An 18,986-nucleotide genomic window follows, 5' to 3' on the forward strand; every position below is an offset into this window, starting at 1 on the left:
AGTTTTAAGTTTATGTTATTCTCTATTTGAGTATTTCTCAAAAAAAATGTACATTTTGAAAAAAAAAAAGTGTGCTTTGAAACAGTTCAAAAGTTTTATATTTATAAATCATCACACAAAAAAAACACACACACAATTTTGAAGGATGAATATTAATCTTTAAGATAACGAAGAATTATAGCTATAATCCTACTTATTACCAAATATTTAGATATTTTAAAAATAGTCCTTTTTTACCTTTCATACAAAAACCTGTTTGCCACCCTAGCTTTTTCATGTATTTTTGTTTCATAAAATGCGATACGTAACTAAATTATTGTAAATTTCTTTGTATTATCGTTCTACAGTAATCGCAGTTTCTGTATCAAATTGATTTTCTATGGGGTGTCATAATGAATTGGCAATTTAAAGCAAAAAAACAAAATGAGTCGCTCTCATTTACTATTTCGTTATTTACTCTTTAGTTACGATTTATTTCTACTTTCCCATGGTTTCTGAACAATTCCGTATTTATTTTACACGGACAACAATAGCTGCACTCTGAATGGCTGTTGGCCTGACGTCTCCGCCATAACATCTATCGCGAAAATTAGTGAAAACGTGTGTGTTTTGTGGGATTACTTTTTCGTAACAGGCAGTAAAATCAGCGATTTTATATAGAACGGTAAGTCTTCATTTAACCATTTTTTGTAATACGTGTGGTACGAACATTTAGTAAGCTTTTATATTTGCTGTAACAAATTTTATCAAAAAAATACTTGTTTCTGATCTCATTTTGTCTAATATTTCGTTACGTTTTTTGCGAATTTCGTTACGTTACGAAAAAGTACAACATAATGCTGAGTGTATACTGTTATTACCTGACTAAGCATAGTAATATTCACTACTTAATTAATTTCAAAAAATATAGAGCGTTAATAACAAAAGGATTGGATACTATCTGCTTTACAGAAGTGCCACCAGCCAAAAATTATCAAATCATTTAGATTACGTTTTTATGTGATTACTTCTTTTGTTTTTTTAGGAATGCCGCCAAAAACCAATGCCGAAAGGCAAAAAGCTTACAGAGAACGACTCAAAATAGATAAACATGATGGAACAAAAATAATTTTATTAAAATAGTATGAATGATTACTCCCTTATTTTATTTCTAACCCCTTAATATTACCCCGTATTTGGGTGCATATTTACAAATATTTCGAATTGAAAAAATAAAGAGCATTCACAATATTTCGCCAATGTATAACAAGCCTTATGGCCTTACTATTTCGTTACTACCGTTTCATTACGTACATTTTTTTTGAGAAATACTCATTTACCACTATACTATGGCAGGTTGGTTGCTATTTACCTACTAGTAAAAAGAAATTAGGTGTAAAAATAACAAAAATGTAATAGGTAACCCATGTCAGATTTTGAACCCAAGACTCTGCGTCGGTGCGCGCTTCTTCAACCACAGACCCACTAAAGTACAACGATGCTCGTATGTGATGTTAAGATAAGCAAATTTTTGTATAAACGTTTATTATAATCGAGCAACCCAATTCTCACAAGGAATACAAGGATTAGTAGTTTACCTTCTTTTTACAAAGTCGGCTAAAGATGGCTGCGAGAAAATTATTGTACTTAGTCGTCAATAGATGGCAGTATTTAGCGTGAAAATAAAACGATATTATTATATTATGATTTCTACTAAGTAGAAAGTAAAAAAATAAGTAAAGTATCAAAGTATGACGTATTGATAGGAATCGTCGTCTAATATTATACTTTATAAATAATTATAAAACACACTTGTATTGTATGTACAAAACGGAACGTCATCGCGTCAAATTAAAAAATAAAACAAACAATAGTTTGACTTTTGCATTTGACGTTTCTCAGGTTATTTTGGAGAAAGGGGATCAAAGTTTTTCTATCGAAAAATCATTATTTACATCCAACGTGTTACGTGGGTATTATAGTAATTACAATCTAACAACAGTGTACTGATCACAGTGTCAAAAGTCGCTTTCCTATCGCGGGCAACATTGAAAAAGTACTGAATTCGTCCAGTTGCTTACGTGTTGAAATACATTTTCTAAAATCACCCAAGGTATCTTCGAGAGGCATGCTCGGGTAACGATTACGACAACAAGCGACCCTCGGCCCAGTTATGAATAAGAAATTGGCGCGTCCAGGCCCCAAAATAAGGATAACCCGTCCTGCGATACGCAATCGGAAATTGGATGAAATACCGCTGTCTCCACCTAAGGTGAGCGACGATAGGAAGTACATCTACACCTGTCAGTATTGTAGACTGAAATTCACGCAGAATAGCCACTATTTCCGCCATATGACGTCGAATCATGAGCTTCAGCAACGACAGGCGACGTTTGAGTGTAACGAATGTCAGATTGTCTTTTCCAAGAAGAGCAACCTCGATATTCACTGCCAGACGCATCACCAAGCTAAAAGCAAGTCAAAATGCGAGAGCTGCGCGATAACTTTCAAGTCACGCTACTGTTTGCGAAGACATCTCAAACTGAAGCAGTTAATGATGGAGAACTCGTGCATAAAATGCCAGAAAAAGTTCTTAAGTAAAGACCAACTCTCCAAACACATACAGAACAAGCACACGTTCAAGAACGTCACATTCCAGTGCGATTTTTGTTCGTTGAAATTCAAAGCGAAGGAGTCTTTAATGAGCCACCTCAATCGTATTCACAAAAGGTTATGATTTTTCAGCAATTACGGTAGATGTAAGATTATTTAGGTTGTACTTAATGATTTTGTACGATAATTTATTTCACGTTACTAATAGTTGTGCAACGCTTTTTCAGCTACTAAACGTCTCGAATTAATTTTCTATAAGAAGGCTTTGTTTGTTTATTTATCTTTATTTAGTCTTGATCTTCATTAACTACAAATAAACCCACACAAAGCAAATAATGTGGTCTCCACTTCAAAAAGATGAACAATGTTCAATATTATCGATAAAATGTATCTTATTAATTCTATATTGATGTTAAAAGTTTTGGTAAACTTGTGGCATCGTCTCCTTTTTTTGTCTCGAATTGAAGAGTAATATTTTTTGTAGCAAAACAAAGAATATTTGTTTATTTAAAGATTAAAGATCTGTTATTCTAATCATTCATTTATTTTTTCTTTTTTTTTGTTTAATTTTCAACTTTATTTCTTTTCATCGCCTTGTGGCCTTTATTGTGTTTCAGATTTTAGTATAGAATGTCCTTTTTTTTTTGTATTATCCCATAGTTGGATCCTTTCTATGAACAAAATAATCATAGTTATCTTTATTTATTTACATATAGCTGAACTAAAAAAGATTGATTTATTACCTTGATCATTGATAACATACTTTAGTGAAGATCAGAGATGGAATTGTGTAAAACAATCGTAATCATTTGACAGTTCATAACATATGATTGTTCTGTCAAACGCTTTGTTTAACTGACTGTATCGTATGTTATGAACTGTCAAATGATTACGATTGCTTTACACAATTTCATCTCTGTTACTGTATGATCTACATTCTTTTCGGTTACAGTTGAACCATTTTCTATTAATATAAATCCGTCTGGCCAATGTGGGGAGTGTAGCCCAAATCCTCCATTTGCCTCTGGCGAATTAGAGGGTTGTTCTCCTGCAGTGGAGACTAAATGACCTGATGATATGAATATAACACTACAGCTAAATTAAACTTTTTATTTCTATGTTCAGCTACTAAAGGAATAAAGTCCGGTCGCTGAGCAGGTAGAATTTCGTCCAATGACCCTAAGCTACCCATATGCATACCTACTACTCATACATCCATGCGCACACTCACTACGGCCGCCCGTCGCACAGTCGCGACAGCAATATAATTACGTGCGAGTGATAAGAATGGGTAGCTTGGGGTCATTGGACGAAATTCTGTTCAGCGACCGGACTTTAGTAAAAATGGTTTCAGATGGTCCAAGGTTAGATCTTTTGGTTGATGTTCAAATAATAGCTTTAGAATAATTGTAAAAAATAAGGTTGTGTAGATTAATTTTCGTGTATAGTTTCAATGCCTTATCTATTTATACAGAGCTTAACTTAATTTTAATTGTAGATGAAATTTACCTTTCTTTTCTTATGGTTGTAGAAATTGTGTCTTAGAAGAGCCATTATGTTAAGTAAAGGAGATCATTTAACTTGGTTGCTGATTTAAATTTCCCCACCCATTGCAAGTTATTCCTTTTGTTATTAATAAGTAAATGCAACATTATAGATCGTTTCATCCACGAAGACGCGCCCCACCATTCTTCACTAAATATCAATGAGTGCACACGCACACTACAATAATGACGCTCGGATTGCTCGGATCAAACTCGCCGCACCCCGCGCGACCGAGACCAAACATTGGTGGGGCGCGTCATCGTGGATGAAATGATCTATAGCTAGCATACTTTATGTAGGTAAATAACGATGTGTAACATAGAAACAATCGTCTTTAATGGATTCTCTGATTTCTTTACAAGCCACAAATTATTTGCTTGAGTTGTAAAGTTATTTGCTTGTCAGAAAATGTATGAAACCAATCACAGATCCATATGTAACACAGATGTCTATGTTTTCTACCAACATACTTACATTGTACATAAGATGGTATTTTTCCAATGGCTATAAATGAAACACAAGTATGGTATTATTTGATGTGCATGAAGTTTAAAAACTTAACATTTATCAGCAGATATGACTTGTTGCAATTTTTATGACTTTAGGAGGAGTCAGCGTCACACAAAGTAGCTAAAAAGTTCGCCACACGTCTTTGTTACAATGGAATAAGGTAGTGTTCTATAATTTTTGGTCACTTTGGGTGTCACAAACTATTTGACGTTGTTAACCCATTTTCATCACGGCTAAATCTTCATTTGAGAGAAATTAAAACCACCTCAATGTTAATGATAAACGATCTAGGGGCTTGATTATTAAAATTATACAACACCCTTTATGTTTAGGCTTTTGTAATATTGGTTTCAAATAAGACTACCGTGTTGTAAGAATTAATAATTTAATTAGACGTAAAATAAGAGCGCATGATTCTTATAAAAATGAGCAATTTAAGGGTTGTTACATGGACATCCCAACTAATATTATAAATGCGAAAGTAACTGTCTGTCTGTCTGTCTGTCTGTCTGTCTGTTACGCTTTCCCGCTTAAACCTCGCAACCGATTTTGATGAAATTTGGCATAGAGATAGTTTGAGTCCCGGGAAAGAACATAGGATAGTTTTTATCCCGGTTTTTGAAACAGGGACGCGCGCGGTAAAGTTTTTCTGTGACAGACAAAATTCCACGCGGGCGAAGCCGCGGGCGGAAAGCTAGTTAAAAAATAAGACTTCGCGCCGCTAATCGGACGGGGTCTCCAAACTACGGCCCGCGGGCCATATACGGCCCACGGGCCATATTCGGCCCACGACAGCTTAAGACTAAGTCTATGTTTGCATAGGTGGGCAGAAAAATCAAAATGTTATGGCCCTTGCAACATACCGAAAAAATTATGGCCCAAGGCTTCAAAGTTTGGAGACCCCTGCCTAGAAGAAGAAATTGAAAGGTCAAAACTAGTTTGAAGCTTTTGAAGGTAGATAGAAAAATAGTATTGTGCACCACACCGAAAATAACGTAATGAATAAAAGAGGGCACTGTTTAGGCGGTCTTATCGCTACGAAACAATCTCTTCCAGACAACCTAGAGAGAAGACAGTTGTTTGTAATCAGTAAAAAGTAATCAGGTTCAAATCAATTTAATGTTTTCAAAATTTTGTGATATGTTTTTGTCAATTTTCAAAGTAATAAGCACAATTTTAGGATGTTACTTGTTTTCGGTTCGTGGCGCTTAAGTCTTATTTCATGTCCATGATTAATTATGTGCACTAATTTATTTCTGTACTTACATCGTTAATTAATTATACGGCTGCACTCGAGTAATAAGTGTTGTTTAGCACAAATCCAGACCGTCCTTAGGATTAAGGTCTGTTAAAACTTTCATGGCCACTGACAATCCGACATATCACCCGTATTCTCAAACGATGCTTGCTTTAGACACATCGTTGAATAGAGCTCTGTGATTGATTCGTGTGTCACTCTGTGCGTCCACGCGCACTGTGAGACTTCATAATAATGTTTGTGAATACGGTCGTAAGTGCCTTTTTCATTTGTGATGCGGATTTCGGTCGCGTGCGGATTTTTATTTCATACAATGTTTTTCCTATAGGCCTATTCAGACCTAAGCGGTATTCGCTACCGTCTGCGGCAGAGAAAACCCAGTGGGTATGCGGTAATAATACTGTTCAGACCTAAGCGGTATTCGCTACCGTCTACGTACCCTCTACCCACAGCGGCAGCGAATATCGCTCAGGTCGCTCTAGCCGCGATACTTGATACTAAATACCTGAGCGAAACCCGCGCGGTATGTACCTCTACCCACAGCGGCAGCGAATATCGCTCAGGTTTGAATAGGCCTTATTACTTGGGCTACACCCACGCGGAACGTGGCTTGGCTGCGTGCACACAATACGAAATATTTGTCCTGCGTACAACCAGCAGCGTGACTTTACTCGCACGCCGACGAGATCCGCATGCGTGCTAACATCCGCATCACAAGAAAAAGGGCACTCAAAGGTGTATTATACAGCTGCGTTACATGCAACTTTTGAATGAGACCGGAAAGTTCAGTGTGAATATTGAAGGTAAATGTGTATAGGTAGGTAATATATAAAAATTATACGCTGTAAAGGTTTCAAAGTTTGTGAATACTTGAGTATATTTCTCTAGCTGTCTACATTAGTTGTAAGAGAAAATGACACGCGTAAGGGATATGTACTGGTAACTCAAATAAATAAGCAGTATTTCCATCTATTATGTTTTTTATTTCCTTCGAAAACCTACAGGCGATACCCAGTTCTTAAAACTCTTCTCACCCCTGGGCCACACATTTAGTTTCACGTGGGTGAAGCCATGGTCCAAAGCTAGTAATAAACGATAAATAAGTACTAAAATTTGGTTTGTGTAAATTTATTTATTTTAAAACCATATTTTAATGCAAACAAAGAATTAAATTAACATAATAATAATAATAAAATTTATAACCATAATGTGATGATTTTACTAACATTTAACATAACTACCAAAATTTTAGAACTCTTCATCAAAGTATTTCAAATGTACCTAATTCCATTATTTACAAACAAACATTAGAAACAGTATTTCTGACTAGATAAATAGTGTTTTTGTCTTAAATTTAATCAATATTGCTTTTTGTGAAACACATTAGTCTCTGCTGTACTTTTAGGCCCAGAACAGACGGTGAAACACAACTGCAACTTCTAGTTACTTTTGAGTTGCATCTAAGTTTCTGCCATAGATTCCGTTGAGAAACTGGTTTGAAATGGTCGCGTCATGTCTGGTCACTCAACGGAATCTATGGCAGAAACTTAGATGCAACTCAAAAGTAACTAGAAGTTGCAGTTGCGTTTCACCGTGTGTTCTGGGCCATAAAGTCTGCTTTGGAACGCAGCACATTTTTTCAATTCTGATTATAAAAATTGATTCATCTGTTGCTAACGTAATCACTGTTCATCGCAACCTTTCTGTGATGCTTTTCTCTCATATGTCTGGCCAAGTGATCTTTTCGTTTATACATTTGATCGCAAATTGGACATACAACAACTATTTTCATATGTTCTCCTTTTATATGCCGAATCATGTGATCTTTTCGTTTGTAACTGAGGCTGCAGTGTGGACAGACATGTCTGTCTTGATGATTTACCTCGTGAAGTAACAATTCTTTTAAACTCGCGCACTTAAATCTACATTCGCGGCATCTGAACGCTTCTTTTTTGCCCGTGTGTTTTTTCTTTATGTGCTGCAGTAGTATATCTTTGTCTGCGAACTCTACGCGACATACGGGACACTTGGTGTATTGTTTCCCTCGGTGGATGCTCTGTATGTGTCTTTGAAGGTGATACTGCCGTCTGAAACTTGTACCGCATTCTGGACAAGGAAACGACGGTTCCTGCGCTCTGGTAACCTCTTTAGACTTGTGGTCGTTTGCGTTGTGGTATTCGAACTCGGTCAAATCGTCGAAATAAGCGTCGCATTGTGCACAGTAATTTGTATAAGGCTGGGAGTCCGACTCGGTCAATAAATCACCGGAAAAATCTTCTTCTTCGATTGGAATTTCCCACGCTTGCTCCTGTGGTGCATTTTCCGACATGATGAGGTTTGAAATATTTCTGTTGTTTAATGATTTGTGCTAGTTTCATTGATAAAAACGAGAGAATACATGTTAATATCGCGCGTCTCAAAAATGACAACAATCAATAAAAATGACGGGGGTGGAAACCATGAAGCTAAAGATAAAAATGGAGGCCAGACTTAGAATACCTACTTGAAGCACACCCTATGTATCACTATCTCGCTCTCTGTGGGCAGGTTCTCTCTTTCTAAGTAGGGTAACCTTTTATTTATTTTTCTCAGGACGACAAAGACTGATTTACGTTTAAACAGTGTGTCTTGATAAAGTGCACTTAATATGATTATGAAAAAAGGTTTTCGATGTTTTTGTTTTAAGATGAATTACAACATTAAGAAAGTGTAAAGGCATCGAAAACTGTGGATATTTGATAGAAAACAGATTTTAATTTGGCAGTTGACAGACGGATTTGGATATGGATTGATTACAGTAAACGGCCGTAGAAAACATTATGCAAAATTAGATAAGTAAGGTCCCACAGAAAGTCCCAGATATATCCTCAATATGGTCATACTACTTCAAAATGTCTTATAGAAACAAAAATTTTAAATTTGCTCAAAGTCAATGAAACTCAATGTAAAATCTTCTTTTTCTTGACATATGTAACATTTAATAATAAGTTTAAATACTGGTAAAACGTTTTAGGAAGTAATTACTGTGAAAATACAAAGAAATATGTTAACAATGATCCACTGTCAGAAATCACGAAATAAACACTTACGCGTGGAATTTTATATCACTTCCAGGACAACACGAACTACCGCAACCACGCACTATACAATTTTGCACCATTTCTTCAGACAAAACAATGATAAAACAATCCTTAAATAATTCAGGTTCTGTAAGAAAATATCCGCCGTGAAGTTGCAGGAAAATTATTACCGCGATTTGCTCTCGCATAGTTGCGAATGTAAGGGTCCGGCTGTGAGAGTGCCTATAGTAAAACGGGCATCATTTAAAAGACATTGCCTATAAAAATTTTAATCCACATTGTTAAACTCCAGTTTGCATTAGTAATAAATAATAAAAAATCATTTTTGAAGTTAAAAAATTCTCACTGGACACCCTTTATTTCTTCTTCACTTCCCAATATTTCAATGTACATCGGAAATAATATTCTACTAAGAATTTCATGAAATTTTTTTTTTGTGTTTTAATGCCGGTTTTCTATAATCAATCTATCAAAATCAACTGTCAAACGTCATTATGTTTATGGTCAAAATATTAACGGGTTTCAAAGTTTTTACATAATTTCAGATTGAAATTTGAGAGTTGAAGGTCATTTTCGTTTTCGTTTTCGTTTTCGGCCGAAAATGAGACTGCAGCCGAAGCTTCGTTTTCGTTTCCGTTTTCGGCTGAAAATCCATATTCGGTCGGACACTAGTTACTACTAGGTGGACCGACGATCTGTTAAAGGTCGCGGAAAGAGCCTGAATGCGGGCAGCGCAGGACCGTTCATTGTGGAAAACCTTGGGGGAGGCCTTTGTCCAGCAGTGGACGTCATTTGGCTGAAACGAACGAACGAACGAAGTTTGCGTTGTTTCTGGCCCGTTCATTGTCCCGAAGCAGTGGCAAGGTTAAAAAACCGGCCAAGTGCGAGTCGGGCTCGCGCACAAAGGGTTCCGTAGCAGCAACAGTTAAATCAACCTATCTCAAAAACTATAAGAGATACTTTGATCAAACCAAAAATCGTTGAAAGAGTTAATTAGCATGCATCACCTCTATTTTTTTTAGAATTTTATACCCCGTAGTTATAAAAATAGAGGGGGGGGGACATACTTTTTACGACTTTGAGAGCTGATATCTCAAAAACCGTTCACTTTAAGAAAAATGTTTTTTAGAAAACTTTATATCATTTTAAAAGACCTTTCCATTGATACCCCACACGGGTATGTACATCGAAAAAAAATTTTCATCCCTCAGTTACATGTATGGGGGGCCCCACCCCCAATTCTTTTTTTTACTATTTAGTGTCATAATTTTGTAGCGGTTCATACAACACATATTCCCATCAAATTTCATCACTGTAGTACTTATAGTTTCCGAGTAAATCGGCTGTGANTTCCTGGAGCGACGTTAATATTAATTTATATTATTCTGTTCTGTTGGCTTCAATGGTGGGTACCTATTTATTTCAATAAGTTAAACTCTAGGTAAAATTGACATTTAGTATGGAAATGTAATTTTAAAAACCAGTGTTCATCCCTTTCATAGAGGAGGATTAATTCTCTAAGGTTCATCCCGGGCTTAATTTTTTTTGTATAATGGGTTTTATGACTGAAATTGACTCAAACAGAGATAAAATAACTAAGAGTCTTTAACATAATTTACTTACTTGGCAATTAAAGATAGATTTACTCAAATCCTACTTCGTACTATGTAATGTTATAAATGCGAAAGTTTGTATGGACGTCTGGAATCTGAATGTTAACAGGTTTGTTACTTTTTCACGCAAAAACTACTGAACGGATTTTGATGAAACTGCAGTATTATACTTTATAACCCAGAATATCTTTGAATGCAGTTCCCTTTCTTTACAAAAATAAAGGAATGTTTCCTTTGAGTAAAATTTTCTATCTACAGTATTAAGAGTACTTTCCCTACAGGTGGCATTACAAAGTTCCACCCTGTATAATTTATGACGATCTTTGACAAACTAAATTTCACGCGTGTGAAGCCGCGGGAAGCAGCTAGTTACTAAATATTATGTTCATAAATAGTTCAGTCTCAATGTTATTGATGAAAATAAAGCCCAACTAGACTTTATTTTCTATTGGCGCGGTAGGTTTTCTTTTATTTTTCTTAAAAACCTACAGTTGATGATTCTGTGAATTAATGACTGTATAGTTTTACTTACTAATAGTATTTCATAGTTTCCTAAGTTTATGGTGCTTACTTATAATTATCGAGTTCAGCGGATGATATTTTATTCCATTATTATTTTGTAATTTTCCTTACGGAATAAGAAATCATCCGCTTGGTGTATTATCTTCGAACGTGTAGATAATTCTAAGATGTACTTCATGTTCAGACTCAAGTGCTCAAAAGATAGGACCACCTTTGTAATTTTGTCGATAGTTGTATGCATTAGTTTTTTAAGTTGTATTTTTATGAAATAAATTTTTTAATAAAACTTATGTATTTGGTTTTTTATTTCTATAAATAATTTGAAATAATAATGTACCCGTACCGTAAACCGTTATTGGTGCGGTAACGTTACTCGTTATAAAATATATTAAAGCGGTACTGCAACGTCGCTAAGGCAGTCGTTATTAAAAAGTTACGATCTTTTTTTTTTTTTAGCGCTACCCAATGGAAGTCCATAGATGCCGGAACTTTTACTATGAACGGACCAATCATAGGGCCGTTTCCTATCTGTCCCTGCCCTGTCTCATCTGTGGTGTAATTGACAGAAATGACTGACAGCTGACAGTTTACTTTTTCAGATCACACTTCACAGAGCAACTTTGTATTGTACTGTCTCGGCCACAGATATGGATTAGAGTAGATACAGCAAGTTGATCGTCAAAGCGTGCCATTCCGATGTGTCCAAATGGACATACATGGTCGAGTGATGTTCATGTAATCCGATTACAACAATCGGTTACGATGATTTTACGAGGACAGTAGTACGAACACGGTAGAAAGAAGAAATTATTTACGGATTGAGAATTATAATTAGCAGCACAAGTAATAAATAATTAATTAGAATAAAGTAGCAGTAGAAGAAGTATAAAGTAGCATTGTTTTTAATACATATCCTGCGATGTACTCTTAAGAGTTAAAACCATGGTCCCTGTATGTGGTGCACTCATACCGATCCCAAGGAACCGTACTTACTCATTACAATAAGACACACACTGATCCATGTATTCATGCACTTGACAAATTTATGTCATAAAACCACAGAATAAGTAATAGTACAGGTATAGATGACCCACGCTGAACTGTCCCACCAAACTCAATGACAGGGGGGCGCTACCATCGTTCAACTATATGGTTTCCAACATGGCAAAAATCTGAACCAGCGATCCGGTATTGACGGTGGCGCCCCACTGTCAATGTTATCGACAGGACAGTCCAGTATTTTGGAACTATACAGAAGGATTACTCCGCAAGACGATTTAAATAAATGAAAGTCTTGCTACGACGCGATACAGTGGAATTCAGCTCGCACAGCACTAAGTACCTACAATTTTAATCACCTACAAGTTTTGTCTCTTTCTATCGCGTGCCTCTGAACTCTTCTTACGCTGTTAGGGTTGCTGTCTAGTAAAAAAATAATTAATCTACTTATTTGTAATAAGGTACGTATGTAGGTAAGTACGCATTGATTATGGAAAACCTTGGGAGAGGCCTTTGTCCAGCAGTGGACGTCATTTTTGGCTGAAACGAACGAACGCATTCTGAGCAGTAGTCATGTGGTAGGTTAGGTTCCTATACTATCCTAAGAATTATTGATTACCTACATGGCCAACATACCTTTCAGCATCTTTGGGAAGCGAAAAAAAAGATAAATCCGGTAGATTTCTTTTCGAATTTAAACACCCGAACGCCGCACAATAATATTTCTTTCTCTTTATGTCCATTTTTAAATAATACTTCGATCATAGAATTAGGTACTACAACGACGCACGCCAGCGTTGCCAGCGTCCTGACGGGCGCGCGCGTGACACTCGACTGATATAATACCCGCCGGCGGGGCGCTTCGCTGTAGGTAATTATCGGATGTACCGCGCGGAGTGAGCCAGGCCTGATAAAACGCTGGTAGGGTAAAAAAAATAACGAGATTTGACGATTTGTAAGAATTAATTTATTTTAAAAAGGTAAATAAAGATGTTTTTGGTTTTGTATTTAACAAATTATCAGTTTTATCGGAATTAATTAATTTTCGAATCGAGTCACACGATATCATTCGATGACTTTGCAAATGCAGTACGATGATACGATTACTTTTACGTTGCGGCAATCACTAAAATTCGCTAAAATGACACTAATGACGTTTAAAAAGTGGCACGCTCGGCTTCATACAATTTTTGACACATNACGATTTGTAAGAATTAATTTATTTTAAAAAGGTAAATAAAGATGTTTTTGGTTTTGTATTTAACAAATTATCAGTTTTATCGGAATTAATTAATTTTCGAATCGAGTCACACGATATCATTCGATGACTTTGCAAATGCAGTACGATGATACGATTACTTTTACGTTGCGGCAATCACTAAAATTCGCTAAAATGACACTAATGACGTTTAAAAAGTGGCACGCTCGGCTTCATTCAATTTTTGACACATGCTGCATCTATCTATATCTGTGGTCTCGGCGATTAGGTTTATAGCCTTAATGTTGCCAGGTGATTCAATAAAAAAAACTACTTTTTAAAATATTCTTCTTTTTGTAGTTGGCAATACTCATCAAGACTGACTTGATTTTGTGGCTGTGGATCTGCCCCCTTAGACAAAACGCACTTTTTGATCGAATCGAAAATCGAATCCGTCAAAACTCCATACAAAAAAGGGGCTTTTCGACCACTTTTCGACTGGTTTGCGATTATAATTTGCACTTTGTCTAGACCCACTGTTCTAGTAAATACGTCTCATCTCTATTTTGTGCCAATTTTCACAAGGCGCAAGTAGGTACACACTACGCAGAAAATTGACAAAGTCAAACCGCGCTATTAGCACGCACACCAAAGTATTGGCGCATTTTAGTCGATAACTCGTTCGGTATACAGCATGTGGGGATTCCCCGCATGCGAGATAACGACCAATGAAAGTTGCAAGTCGATACGCGTTCGGTACAACGCCTGCGGGGATTCCCTGCATGCATTATTCCGACCGTGCTGTCGACCAATGAAATTCATCATTCAGATTTTCTGACACGCCATGCCTGTTTCTATTTATTAGTAAACTTCGCACTCAGATTGCGGGCCATGTGGCACGCGTTCCAGAAATCTCTCGCACTCCGCATGCGGATCCTATCGATGAATGAAAACGGTTCCCCGAATGCGTTCCAAAAATCTCCCGCACACCGCATGCGGAGGGTCCGCTAGTGAAATTGCGCCAAATGGGCGACACACGGGTGGGGGAAGGAGAGAAAGCAACCGAGATGGTGTTGTTGTACTTGCGTCATCAAGTTTAACTCGTTTTTTTTTTTCTATCCCGAAGGGTATATGGGGGCGCGGGCGGTTCGCCTTCTCTAAAGATTTGCAACACTGGATCTGAATGCCTTCTGCGGTCTGCGATCAGGTTAAAGCGGGCACAAGCAAAACGCAAACCGCATCGTTGACAAATTGTTTTTTTTTTTCAGATCGCGGACTGTTGCCCTGATGACCTATCTGAACTGTCTGACCAAACTCATTGAATTATATACCATCATCTAACTACAGTTTCCAATATGGCAAAAATCGGAACCAGCGATCCTGTATTGACGGTAGCGCCCCCCTGATAATTTCACGGGTGGGACAGTTCAGTGTATTGGATCTATACAACACATGATGCGCGGGCTGCGTTCACTTTCATCCGACCGCAGACCGCATCCAGCGTAGCAAATCTTCAGATTCGATTGTTTATCAAGTTGCGCACTGTAATGCTCGATTCTCTTTCCCTCACTAATGTAATGCTCGAATCTGTAAGTTACATAAGCTCCAGGCGAAGGGAGGTGAGGCTCTAGGGAGGTCTTGTGTAGAAAAACCTCCCTACCTGTAGTAATAGTTATTGTAAGAGCTGTAAAGTGGCTCAGTGTGTAAGTTGTTAAGCTAGGTTTCCAGCGCTACTTTGCCCTACACAATCGAGAAAAAAATATCTCAACATTCAACACATTTTTTTGTGGGAAATGTTGAATGTTGATTGTGTATGTCAAAACACGCGCTAGAGACCCGGCTTTAGGCACGTACTAGAACCTAAATGTGTGTTACTATAGTGTCAGGGGGTTTAAAATAATTTACTAAAAATATAAATTAATTATAATAATGTAGATACGGGTTGTAAATAAAACAATCTTATAAAGATTTAATATTGGACTAATATTTAGTAAAATACCATATTATAATAATAAAATTCATATAAAAATTCAAGTATTTCAGTTTTAAACAATACCTTCTACAACCTGCCGGGGGTAGGAGAAGTTAACAAATTTTAGATTACAAGGTTTTAAAATACCTACTCCGTACTCCTTTCGTGGCGCTCTGACGTTTCGACTACCAACTAAACGTTTTATAGTATGCTCTCTTGTGATTTAGAGAAAAATCAGAATCCTTGTAGCCAGTAGGACTTATACCTTTACGTTATTTCCAGATTTTCCATCACTGTCACTCATGCTAAGTCTTTGTAAGTGAGGTTGATGACCAATAGCTAAGTTAAGTTAGTTTAACTTAGCTCGCATAGCTGGAGCAGTTTCTCATAGTATTTTCATAGTTTGCACATAGCTATGGGAAAGTGCGTCAGCTATGCGAGCTAAGCTAAACTAACTTAGCTTAATTGTTGGTCTCGTAACCCACATTAGGAAGTAGCCTCACTCTTTCCTCACACTGTGTGAGTGGAATTCTGATTTTACTGCAAAATCACAATAGGAAGTACTATATCACGTCTTTAGATGACTCAAATGCTACACTATGATACTCTAGATCAACGGTGACGTCACCAATGACGTCAGAGCCCACGAAACGACCCGCACCCCCCGGCAAGCATCACCATAACACTAAGTAATACTATTATTCAAACAACAAAAAAATAAAGTCACTCTCAATAAAAATAATAGAACACAGGTGATTCAAACTACATAGTTACATCTACTAATTTTCTTTACATAAATATAAATATATAAAAAACTGTATGGTATGACCTCATTTTATAAAGGAAATTAAATAAAGAACATTTTATACCAGTAAAGCTCCGACTTTGAAATTTCAATTTTCTACTCCTTGCGATGCTGTATTGAGAACTTGTAAGAACAATTAATTTCTTTTTTTTTTCAAGTGATAATATACAATAGATATACTTAAATATACTGTCTTACGGCCAATGTGCAACTTTAACTTTTTATACTGGCAAAAGCTTATTCTAAAGGTTTGCAGTGTATAATAATTACTTATAGAAAAAACTCTGAAAAATACTGAAAAAATGATTAACATTTAACGCCTAAAATATAAACAATCGCTAAACTACGGTGAATAAATCGTAACCTACTAAGAAATAATTAAAAAACGTTATACAAAAAGGTAAAAAATAAATAAATAGGAATAACTTCAAAAATACATCAAAACAAGCGGGTGAAATATATAAAAAAAGATACAAAAACGCCGCATCCTCTCCATAGTTAAATATAAATAGGAATCACTAGGGCAACGCCCGGTTGTCTTTTGGTAGCATCTTTGGATGCGTTGTCTTTGGTCATTGGTTATAGGAGACAATGCAGCTAAAAAAATGTACTTACAAAAATAGGATCTGTGACAACACAAGTAAATGAATTTATTCATCTGTTTATAACCTGCCTATATTAGTTTTCCTGCCTAGCCAAGATCAACAGATGAATAAAATCTAAAAAGAAAACATACAAAATCAAAAGCAGTGGCGCAAATCCCAAAAAAATGCCTAAACTTGACAGTAACTATGTTTCTTTTAAAGTTAAAAAAAAACAAACAAAAATAACTGTCAAACTTAGAAAAAAAATCAAGAAAGAGCACCATTGTGATGTAAAAAATAAAATTCGAGTCGATTGCACTACCCCAGAAGCAAACTACAAGATGAAACACAGGGCGAAAGTTTCAAATTCATTTTAATATCTCCACAATAGTCTAAAATAATCAAATCGCATTCAAACAAAATGGCTACCACGTATAAAAGCAGAGAGAAACAGTTTTCGCTTAAAACATTTTAAAATCGAACGCACAGTGTAATTTAAAATGCGCGGTGATCGGTTCGGTTCAGTGTTCTAAATAAAAACGCCAAGTAATAATGCAATGGTTATCCCAATAACTCGTTGACAAACGAAAACTCTGTTAAAAAACTTCTAAAGAGTGCTTCCATTTCAATATTACAACAAATTGTAATACCACCCGACAAAAACTCAAAAATAGATATATCCCCAATCCTGTCGCACCATGTGCTATGCTGTCGCTCTCAGTTAAAGAGACAAATCAAAATTTCAGTTAGGTAATTGCTTTACAAATCTGACTTAATTTTTATCAATAAAGGGGTTTATTCTCAAGAATTTGCATGACGAAGTTTTTCAAGTCAAGTTAGCCCCAAAGATTATTGCAGCATGAGAGTCAACCCCTCTCAACGTTGTACATAGTTCTATTTATCAAATTTTGTCCCACCAATGTAATTACATTAGGAAAAATCAAACGCCTGAAACACTAACAACATCCCATAACGGTGAAATAAGGATATTTGTTAAAAGTAACGATAAGAACGTGACCAACGTATTACAATAATAGAGCGTTCTATTGGCAACAATTACATTAAAACCCAACGTTTCCCCATTATTTTGTAGTGTGCTTAAAATCTAAAAGAAAGCTTAAAAATTAATCTTAATTAATTCTCACTAAAGCTGTCACTAGTTTTGTGTTACACCTGAACCAAACCGTCCACCCAAACATCCGGCAGCAAAATATTTCACTAATTATCCATTAATTCATTTAGATAGATCGTCAACAAAATTGATTCTATTTAACAATTCACTGAAACAACTGTCTATAAAAATATATTATCATTATTCAAATTAATTTAAATTATAATGGTATCGACTCCTTTTCAGCTAAGCTGGTAAAATTTAACAATAAGTACAGCATCGTGTCGAACCTTTTTCGTTACACACGTGTAAATATTTATCTATGCTGTCAATTTGTCTAGTGAAACGAGGTAGCGTAGACGAAAAACGTTCGACTCAACATCAAAATATAAAGGAGTACGACTAATTCGAATCTGTTTAAAAAAATAATTTCAATGCACCACCGGCAAAGTTTGTGAAATTCAAAAACATCAAACCGTGAAACACCAGACCTCGACGGTGCAAGAATTACACATTTTTACAAACACAATATTGTCTAGCAATGTTACAAGTTATTTAGGTACTATTTTTCATTATACATTATACTCAACTAGGTAGGTAATTTATGAATTGCGCTACTCTTCGCTATTTTAAAAATTATGTTAATAATTTCACTAAAACCCCTAGCACGAGAGTTACAAGCCCGTCTCGCGGGTCTAAGACGAAAAAATTTACTAATTCCTCGCGGTCCGCGTCCGACGAATCGATAAAAAACTTTTTTTTGCGGATTTTCCTTTTTTTATACTTTTTTTTACTAAGAAATCCAACGATTCACTATGTACATGCAAGTGAAAAAAGTGCGAAACTCACTGAACAACGAGGGGACGAAACATCGATTGTCAATTATAGTTTTTTTAACAACAACAATTCGTTTACATCTCATAGTTTAGCTACGATATCTCAAAAAGTACAAATTTCACGTCAAAAAAAGTGTATATACTAATATTATTATTAAAGAATGCTCTATCAGATGACAATGCCCCCCGCGGCACGGTTGATATGCCGTACACTAAATTACTATCTAAAATGAATACAGCGACGATGCACACATTTAGCAATAGAAAACAGACAACGTAAACTATCTTCCAATAGACGTTTGCAGAAAATGCGTACAATTACAAAGATATTTTAATTGTTGACCAAATTTTCACTCAAAAA

At 36.0% G+C, this 18,986-nt stretch overlaps 2 protein-coding genes across 2 annotated transcripts; one reads left to right on the forward strand and one right to left on the reverse strand.

Annotated features, from left to right (window-relative positions):
- The first annotated feature begins 1,872 nt into the window (after window positions 1–1,872).
- LOC114352240 (zinc finger protein 782-like) lies at window positions 1,873–3,101 on the forward strand. Its single transcript, XM_028303762.1, has one exon. The coding sequence runs from the start codon at window positions 2,153–2,155 to the stop codon at window positions 2,714–2,716; it is 564 nt and encodes a 187-aa protein (XP_028159563.1). The 5' UTR covers window positions 1,873–2,152; the 3' UTR covers window positions 2,717–3,101.
- Window positions 3,102–7,568: 4,467 nt separating this feature from the next.
- On the reverse strand, window positions 7,569–8,234 carry LOC114352222 (histone-lysine N-methyltransferase PRDM9-like). Its single transcript, XM_028303744.1, has one exon. The coding sequence runs from the start codon at window positions 8,232–8,234 to the stop codon at window positions 7,569–7,571; it is 666 nt and encodes a 221-aa protein (XP_028159545.1).
- Window positions 8,235–18,986: the final 10,752 nt, after the last annotated feature.

Source organism: Ostrinia furnacalis, unplaced genomic scaffold, assembly GCF_004193835.3.
Source record: "Ostrinia furnacalis isolate ACB-3 unplaced genomic scaffold, ASM419383v2 OfSCF0111, whole genome shotgun sequence".
Classification (NCBI taxonomy): Eukaryota; Metazoa; Arthropoda; class Insecta; order Lepidoptera; family Crambidae; genus Ostrinia; species Ostrinia furnacalis.

What these genes read in the sequence shown, in the direction of transcription:
- LOC114352222 (XM_028303744.1), bottom strand. Translation starts at nt 8,234, where the DNA reads ATGTCGGAAAATGCACCACAGGAGCAAGCGTGGGAAATTCCAATCGAA.
- LOC114352240 (XM_028303762.1), top strand. Translation starts at nt 2,153, where the DNA reads ATGAATAAGAAATTGGCGCGTCCAGGCCCCAAAATAAGGATAACCCGT.